At 46.3% G+C, this 9,742-nt stretch overlaps 1 protein-coding gene across 1 annotated transcript; it reads left to right on the top strand.

The window, feature by feature from the left end:
• Positions 1-940: 940 nt before the first annotated feature.
• Positions 941-1,799, top strand: uts2d (urotensin 2 domain containing). Its single transcript, XM_085349001.1, has 5 exons — positions 941-1,031; positions 1,190-1,294; positions 1,374-1,411; positions 1,599-1,689; positions 1,774-1,799. Exons 1-5 carry the CDS (start codon positions 941-943, stop codon positions 1,797-1,799), a joined length of 351 nt encoding a protein of 116 aa, XP_085205127.1.
• The last annotated feature ends 7,943 nt before the right edge of the window (positions 1,800-9,742 follow it).

Genomic DNA, 9,742 nt, shown 5'->3' with positions numbered 1-9,742 from the left:
AGGTCTTTAAGTGCATCCAAATGATATTTAGTTGGCGTGAACAGTGACTGCCTCCTGCAGACTCAGTAGCCTAGTTTCAGTTCTTTATCGGTACATTTGGTTTTCATTTACAGACCCTGAAGATCCCCTCAGCACAGTCTTTCCTGATTCTTTAGCTTTCGTGTTTGTAGTCTCTTTATTTGTGTATTTAGAAGATGAGTGGCTAAAGGAGCGAGCTTGTGGAAACCCCCTGTATGCAAGTCTCATTTCAAAGGACTCTTATAATAACAGCCAAATTTAGCAGGTTCAAGCAGTTCATTTCCCTTAGCCTGCACAAACGCTGTGTGCGCTCCTCTGGCTGACGTATGAAATGTGATTTCCTTGATTCATAGAATAGGATACGGTAAAATGGGAGGTGTGGGATATTTGGCGTTGCCTCCGTGATGGATGCTTCTTCACCTCCAAAGCAGTCCTGAAGCCAAGATTGAAGAGCCCGTCTCTGGTTATGGTGCACTTAAGGACCGAATCAATTTACTTGCCACTCTTTCCCTAGGCCAACCCACTCCTGCGTACCTATTTTAGGAAGCAATTAAAGTAAAAGAAAAAGACTTGCGAGTGCCAAGAACATCTGATCCTGGTTCACAACCAACAGGTTGATTAATAGCATCCTCTCTTTTTGATTTACCCGTGTCAGAGTGATGTAGGGTTTCTGGGCCGCACGTCCGCGTCAGATCGCTGTATTTCATTCAGACGATTCACGGGCCCCGTGAGAAGGTGGCTCAGTGACGAAGTCTACAGTGACGAGAAGTGAATTTAGTAATCAAGGGGCCGACAGGCCCCTCCTCCCAGCTCGGAGAAGTATAAATATATTGACGGGATGGTTTTAAGCAAGTGGACATCTAGCCTTGCTCGAAGGAGTGCTCACAGTGCGAAATCCGCTTGAAACATTACATTGAATGCCATGGACAGGGTTACAGCTGTGAGCTACTGTTTAGGACTCCTGAGTTTGTTTCTACTGCTCAATGTAGACGGGAGGAGCATATTTAATCCAGGTGAGTGTGCAAAACAGCACATTTTATTTGAATTAGAATGCCAAATGCATGCAACTGCTAATTAAATGCTTTGTCTATCACTACAGTTTTATCAAATTTCAACATATTGAGAGATAATAAGCATATAACTCACTGTGTGTTTGCTTTGGTACATCCAGGAAACCCTGCTTTCAGTCAGAAAGAAGACACAGATTCCCAGAGCAAGATTCTGGCACTATTACTGCACAAAAGCTTGGTCCCAGTGGAAAAGGATGATCCTCTGGGTGAGACCTACAAACAAATGCCTGTGATAACATGCACAGGTACATTTCTGCTTTGGTTAACTGGGTCTCCTTTCTGCAGGTGTTGAGCTGGCTAATAAATTAGCTGAGATCGAGGAGGTAAGGCTTATTTTAACTGGCACTAATAAAATGTGATTTCGATGTTATTATAATGTGAACAAGCTGCTCGTGTATAAATGGCGCACTCATTTTTTGTTTCACATTCTCAAAAGTTGTTACAGTAATTCACAAAAACATTGGAAAACCTCTCTCGACGTGTTATAATCACTTTGATCTGTATTTCTAGCTGAGAGTGCTGAGGGAGGACCTGGAGCTGGAGAGGAAGATTACAGCTAATATGGTAGAAGGCAAATCCATAACAAGGAAACGCGGAGAACGTAAGCTCTAACATTTACAATCATTACACTATAAATATACTTAATATGAGCTCATTGTACAAAATGCTGTCTTTTTGCCTGTAGCCTGCTTCTGGAAGTACTGCGTTTGAGACGGATGCGAGAGGAGGATAACCACTGTGAAATCTTGCTGCAAAGCCCAACATAGCCTTAAAACTCAGACTAGCAGTAGTATAATCACACTGTATTTATCCCAGCAATATAGAGATGTAACATAGTTGTTTCATTAATAAAGGTTTCGTTTCTTTTTTTTCTTTTTTTCTTTTTTTCCTATTTTATTCCTGCAATTGGTATGGAATTCATTTTTTTTTAAAATTGATCAGTGTTTTGAAATTAGATGTGATGAACATGTGACCTTAATTTACAAAATCAACATCATGTTGGATTCAATGAGACATGAAACTAGTGCATGAAACAGGTCTCAGTAAATGTTCTCATAGACTGCAATACACTGCCCCCTGCTGGTCATTAAAAAGTCTGCAGATGTCATTTGACATGAATGTCATATTTGTGAAACAAAATAAAGGACTCTGTAAAATAAATGAAAATCAAATATTTATATACAGAATATTTATGTACAAATGCTGAAAAAGACATTTGAACAAGATGCACACCCAGTAAAATTAAAAAAAAAAAGAAAAGTCAGTTTTATCATGTGACTATCATGCTGTCATTTCTGCACAATGCACTTTACACCAGATCAAAATAAAACACTGTGAGGTCGTTCTAACCGGAAGCCCAGAGAGCTTCGACAATGCAGCACAATGCCCTGAAGCATCAGCATCAAAATATACTTCAAGTACCAAAAAGTACTCATTGTGCAGAATGCCCTATTTTTGAATAGCTGGACATTTAATTACTTTATCACCAGCTGTGACTACAGCTGATAATAAACCATGTTTCATAGGGATGTGACTACATTTAGAAATGTCACGCATTTTTAGGTATAAAGCAAAAGATGCAATGAAATAAATAAGCTATCACATATTAATCCAAATGAATTCACTGAAATACATCTGCACATTTCTGCAGCCTGACTTATTACACACGTGAACACAGTACACATTTGTTTACTGCAAGCTTGTTTCAGAGATGTGATGCAGTTAAATCTGTATGCGTCTGTTTCCTTGTAGTGTTAGTAGAGATGGTGAACCTGACACAATCCTGTGTTTGGTGTGAAGGAAACCAGTTAACAGCCGGTTTAGTAAAATTCTCTTGAACTCATGGAAAACTCATCGTCGTCTCGAAGTGAGCAGCTGAAGCGTCCCGTGTGATCAGAGGTCCTCGTCGTCCTCGCTCACCATGACGTCAAGCTCTTTGTCTTTCCGTACGACGCTCTCGGTGATGAACTCCTTGTGCTGCTCCTCCAGCTCACGCAGCTCCGCCTGCAGGCGCTCCAGGTGGAGCACTCGCCGGTTCCTCAGCAGCCGGCTGGGGAATGGGTTCATGTCGTTGAAGGCGATGCTGGTCAGCTTCCTGGCATTGGAGACGGTCTTTGTGAAGAAGCGTAGGTACTGGTAGATCTCCACGCTGTCGTGAATCTTCAGGATGTCGTCCTCTTTGTATTTGAACAGAGCCAGAGTGTATCTGAAGATCACCTGCAGCACAGACACGCATTTCATAACAGGACACTCACGCCACACAATTAATTGGAAACTTTGAGGAGGTGAGTCATAAAATTACTCTTTCAGTTGTGGTGCAGTTGGGCCCTTTACTCATTACAGCTCTGATCGATTTCCTTTTTTTTTTTTTTTTTTTTTTTTTTTGGCCTGTCCCGTTTGGCTCTTTTGCATCAGAATTGTTGTCTAAAGGCAAAGAAAGATGCCCAACGGATTTACTTTACCAAACTGACCATCCCAGCCTTGCCGTAATGGTCCATTTGATTCACCTTTTATTGTTTATTTTATTTTCACTTACTGAATACAGGACAGACTTGACTGGGGGAAAGAAGGGGAGAAAGAAAGAGGGAAAGAGAAACAGCTGAGAAGAGGGACGGGGGAGAAGGGCAAAAGACAAAAACCAACAGAACGGGCAGAGAAAAAAAATGCATATATCAATCACCTGGATCACCTGCTGAGAAAGAAAAAAGAAAGCAAGCAGAAGAGAACAAGAGTAATAGAATAAACAACATCACAATGATATATGGGAATATGACAGTAAATACTAAATATTAAACATTATTGTGCAGCACATAAGATCAACAGAACACAGTGTGCTTTGAGGTAGGAGCCAAAAAGGGTGTAGGGTGTGATCACCCGTGTGTACACCTGTGAGCATGGACGCGCTTGTTTTTTGTTTTTTTAAAAGGTTCCTTCATGTAATAATCTGCTAGGGAGTGTGGGGGGGCCACAGCCCCGTCCTCCAGGGCTTGAAGCAGGTGTGGAGGAGATCAAAACTCCAGACATCCAGAGGCCCCCAGAACACAAGAGACCAAGGAAGACCAACAGAGGGGCAGCCGCGCCACTGTCCCAGAAAGAGCTGAGGAGAGTCCCAGATGAGGGCTCACTCAGCAGCCGCGGAGCAGAAGCCAGGGGGAGTTGCAGTGACGCGCCCGTGAGCTCCGCCGGCAGCCAGCTGCGCCTGAGTGACCGAGCCCCAGGCCGAGAGGCCGGGGGGCACCCCACCTCCGAAGTGGCCCGAGCGAGCCCCAGGCTCCAGGCCCCGATAAGCGGCCGTCAAGGAGTGAGCCGGTGTGTACCTGGACGCCCATCCCCGGACACAAAGAACCACCAACGCACTGATGTCTGAGGGGGTCCGCCACTGGCAGGGGAAGTGGTGGTAGGGGGAGATAGGCCTCCAAACCTTGGAGGGCCTGAGATGTCCCCAGAGAGGTGGCGCCTGACACCCAACCTGACATATAGACACAGACATACAGGCACACACAGACACAAACATCCATTCCCACCCTCATGCTCTCATATGCACTTACTCCACACTCAACCAACGTGGAGACAGACATAAAGAGACGTTGTACACACGATCACACTCCCCAAGCGTACTCTACAAACCGGGTCTAGGTGCCCCCGCCCCTGGAGGGGGGAACTGCACCCAGACCCAGGTGGTGTTTCCCTTTTCCCTGCGGTGGGGGGAGGCAGACCGCCCCGACTCCGCAGCAGCAGGAAGGCTCCACACTCCAGACCGCAGTCGGACGGCCAACTCCTCCTCCTAGTCCTAGCCCCCCTGCTCCAGCAGGTCGCAGAGAACGGGGGTGAGAGAAGACTCCGAACCTCCCTCCACCCGTTCATTGTAATGTTGATGCATATGTGTTCTAAGGTGCATTTAAAACCCAGGAGGGCATGGAGCTACCTGCCAGAGAGCAGCAGGTAAGCGCATGGTCCCTCCTGCTAGCCCTCAATGTCTACGTGTATTTAAAATTGAGAGGTGGGCAACGATGCCAGGGGTGGGGTGTACACCCTGATGGTAATATGGACTCCGTGTATCGTGCCCACCCCCAAGATCCTATATGTATGTGTAATGAGAGTGTGAGTAATGTGAATGTCTAAGTTGTGGGATAAAATTGAGGCAGAGGCAGCCAGAAGGGGACAGAGGGGGGGGGGTAGCCTCCTCTGCACCCTGGTGACATACCCCTACTCCAAGGCCCTGCATGTGTGGGTGGTTGTGGTGGAGCGGGAAGAGGGAGGCAGCTGGAGATGGGGAGGGAAGGAAGGGAGGGGCAAGTGACCTCTCCCTGGGGCCAGCTCCCCCGCTGACCCCAGTAGGCACCCCCATACTCCGCGACCCGCCAGGGAAAGGGGGCCCAGGCCCATCCAGACCGGGGCCCAGTGCAGCAGCGCCTCCCGGCCCCACAGAGCCCGGGACAGTCCACCCAACCCCACCACAGAGAAAACTGCACCCACCCCACCATCCACTCATCTTCCAGACTACATAAGACAATAAACACCCAGGCTGAGATCTTCCTCCACCTCTCCTGTATCTCCTATAAAGGTTTCGTTTCACCGTGGCTTTACATCTAGAATCTGTAAATAATCAGCCGCTCACTGGAAATACTTGAGGGTCACATATGACGAAACATTACACATTACTTTACCTGAGAGTTTTCTTTGCATGACACGTGTGTTTCTGTCGCCCTCCTGTGGTAGAATTGGGAATTACATGCTTGTTTGTTTTTCACACAAGTTCTATCGCCTCATCACTGCTTATAGAAATGCACCGCTGTTAATTTTACTGTGTAAATAAAATCATAATGTGAATCTGTACTTCTTGTTTTCTTTTTTCCTTTAAAAGTTTCAATGTTTAGAATTGATTTTAGGATTAATTTATTTAGTATTTTTTTTTAGTATTTATTTATTTATTGTCATTGTCAAGAACAATGAAATTGCGTTTGGGGCTTCCATACAACCCAAAAAAAAGAAGAAAATAATAAATACCCCTTAAAACCCAAGTGTACATATTTAACCCAGTGTGACTCCAATGCAATAAGACAATCCTTAGCAATAATGTTCGTAGAAATTCAGACAAAGACCTGAGAAACATGACAAAATACAACAATGCAACCCATTCAATATTATTGTACTGTGAGATATGATATCAGATATGATAGTTATCTATTTAAGAAAGAGGGGGGGGGGGGGGGGGCAGGAGGGGGAAGAGAATAAAGATATGATGCACCAATGCAGACCAGTTCATTGCTATTAAGAAGTTGGATATGGTTATTGTCCGTGAGAGGGGGGCAGAGAGTTCAGGAGCCTCACAGCCTGTGGATACAGGCTGTTGGCCAGTCTGGATGTTCTGGCCTGTATAGACCTGTACCTTCTCCCTGAGGGCAGCAGATGGAAAAGGTGGCGCGCAGGGTGATGTTGGTCCCGCAGGATACTGTGCACCCTCCTCAGACAGCGAGTGGGGAAGATATTACTGATCTCTGGCAGACTTGTTCCAATAATTCTGCCAGCTTCTTTCACCACCCGCTGGAGTGCTTGCTGATCGGCCTTGGTGCAGCTGGGGAACCACACTAGAAATCCATACGTCAGAACGCTGCTGATGGCACAGTTGTAGAAGTTCAACATCAGAGATCTGGGAATGTGTGCGCTCCGCAGTCTCCTCAGGTAGTAGAGGCGCTGTTGGGCCTTCCGTACAACTGAGGTGATATGGTTGCCCCAGGACAGGTCCTCGGTCACAGTTACCCCCAAGAATTTAAAACTGCTCACCCTCTCCACCGCCTCACTGCCAATGAAGAGAGGCAGATGGTTGTTATGACCCCTCTTCCGGAAATCTACAATGATCTCCTTGGTCTTTTTGGTGTTTAAGACCAAGTTATTGTCGTGGCACCATGACTCTAGTTGTTGCACCTCTGTCCTATAGTTTGTCTCATCGTTGTTGGATATAAGTCCGAGCACTGTGGTGTCATCTGCAAACTTAACAATGAGATTGGACGCGCAGGAGGAAATACAGTCATGGGTGAAGAGAGTGTATAGCAGAGGGCTCAGAACACACCCCTGAGGGGCACCGGTGTTGACCACAAGGGTGGAAGAGGTGTTCTTACTCACTCTGACACTCTGTCTACGGTTAGTGAGGAAGTCCACAATCCAGTTGCACAGAGAGGAGTTAAGTCCCAGTTGGTGGAGTTTGGGACGGAGTTTGTATGGCCGGATGGTATTAAAAGCCGAGCTTTAGTCTACAAAGAGGAGCCGTGCATAGGTGTTCCTGTGTTCCAAGTGCTTCAGTAATGTGTGCAGCACTGTGGCGATCGCATCCTCGGTTGACCGGTTCTCCCTGTATGCAAACTGGTGCGAGTCCAGGGATGGTGGAAAAGCAGCTCTGATGTGTTTAATGACCAGTCTCTCCAGGCATTTGGCGGGAATGGGGGTGAGTGCCACAGGTCTGAAATCGTTCAGACATGTGACATTTGACTGTTTTGGGATGGGAACGATGGTTGCTGCTTTGAAACAGGATGGTACCAGTGAACAGGACAACGAGGTGTTATATATAGAGGTGAAGACGTCCGCCAGGTCCGCAGCACAGTCTTTTAGCACCCGGCCCAGCACTCCATCCGGCCCGGCCGCCTTCCTGGTGTTAATGCTCCGGAACACACGCCTCAGCTCATGAGTGCTCAGGACCGGAGCAGGGTCGGTTGAGGGGAGAGGGGACAGGACAGGGTCGGTGTTCTCCCTGTCAAAACGGGCATAAAAGAGATTTAGATCCTCAGCCAGAGTAGAACTGTCGGCTGAGGGTGATGGTGTTCTTCTTTTGTAGTCCGTGATAGCCCTGATGCCCTCCCAGACCTGCCTTGGGTTTGTGTTGTTCTCAAACCTGGCCTCGATACGCCTCCTGTGCTGCTGCTTGGCAGTCTTGATGCCTCTTCTCAGGTTGGCCCTGGCAGCACTGTATGCCTCCTGGTCCCCGGATTTGAAAGCGTTGTTCCTTGTTCGAATAAGTTGTTGAACTCCGTGTGTCATCCAGGGTGGATTATTAGGGATCACACGGAATCGTTTCCAAGTTGTTACATTGTCCACACAGAAACAGATGTAGTCCAAGACAGTGGAGGTGTAACTGTCCAATGCGACACGATTGTCAGTGTTCTTGTTTTCTTTTTTCCTTTAAAAGTTTCAATGTTTAGAATTGATTTTAGGATTAATTTAGCATCAAAGGGGGAAATAGAAAAAGGCGTTGTTAACACTACTGAAGACTAAATCATTTCTAATTATATATTTATTCTACTGATGTGATGCACATTTGTCAGCTAGTTTAAACTGTGCGAACAGGAAGTGGATGGTGGGCAGTGGCGGGCTTTATGTTGCACATTTGACTGGGTTGTTCGGAGGCGAGTCACAAGCACAGTCCAAACAGCGCTGCAGTGAAAAGGCATTAATCATATGGCACACGATGAACTGAGTTTCAGTTCATCATGGGGGGTCAGATATGACTGAAAGATTAATAGGCTGTGTTTTGAGTTTTGTTTAAAAAAAAGACTTCATATAGGGAAATATATATATATATCACATGTGCAGGACACCTTAAACTAGTATTTTAATTAAGCAGTAAGGCAGAACAAAGTCGGGGCTGCATCAAGACACAGGGACTAAACCCCAATTCAACCAGACCCAGAACTGATCCGGAATTAAAACAGGACTACAACAGTTCAAAATCAGGACTACTGAGGATTTAACCAAAACAGAACCAGAATCAGAACTAGATGATAGTAGCACTAAAATCATCATAGACCTGCACTACACTTATTTTTAATTCTACCAAAGTCCACTATTTAGATTCAGAAACGTTTATATAATTATTTATCCTTGTTGTGCAAACAAGCTGCAAAACTTAATAAATATAGAATTTGAAAAATAACAAACCTAAAAAGAAACACGAGGTACGAGATACATGAGGACCTATGATACGGTGATACTTTTGGTAAACAACCATTTGACTAACATGTGTGTCTCACCTGCTCTTGTTCCACCTCTGTTCTGTCCTCATTCTCCATCTCCCTCTCTGCTCCTCTCTCTCTCTGTGTTCCTCTCTCTCTCTGTGTTCCTCTCTCTCTCTCTCTCTCTCTGTGTTCCTCTCTCTCTCTCTCTCTCTCTCTGTGTGTTCCTCTCTCTCTCTCTCTCTCTGTTCCTCTCTCTCTCTCCCTCTCCCTCTCTCTCTCTCTCTGTTCCTCTCTCCCTCTCTCTCTCTGTTCCTCTCTCTCTCTCTCTGTTCCTCTCTCTCTCTCTCTCTCTCTCTCTGTGTGTTCCTCTCTCTCTCTCTCTCTCTGTTCCTCTCTCCCTCTCCCTCTCCCCCTCTCTCTCTCTCTCCCTCTCTCTCTCTTTCTGTTCCTCTCTCTCTCTCTGTGTTCCTCTCTCTCTCTCTGTGTTCCCCCCCCTCTCTCTCTCTCTCTCTCTCTGTGTTCCCCCCCCCTCTCTCTCTCTCTCTCTGTGTTCCTCTCTCTCTCTCTGTGTTCCCCCCCCTCTCTCTCTCTCTCTCTCTCTGTGTTCCTCTCTCTCTCTCTCTCTCTCTGTTCCTCTCTCTCTCTGTTCCTCTCTCTCTCTCTCTCTCTGTTCCCCCCCCCCTCTCTCTCTCTCTCTCTCTCTGTTCC

This window comes from Diplotaxodon limnothrissa, linkage group LG23 (assembly GCF_057381915.1).
Source record: "Diplotaxodon limnothrissa isolate DT_005_m linkage group LG23, D_limnothrissa_male_GT1.1, whole genome shotgun sequence".
In the NCBI taxonomy this organism is placed as follows: domain Eukaryota; kingdom Metazoa; phylum Chordata; class Actinopteri; order Cichliformes; family Cichlidae; genus Diplotaxodon; species Diplotaxodon limnothrissa.
Note: the sequence above shows the minus strand (reverse complement) of the source record. Positions and strands in the feature narration are given on the sequence as shown.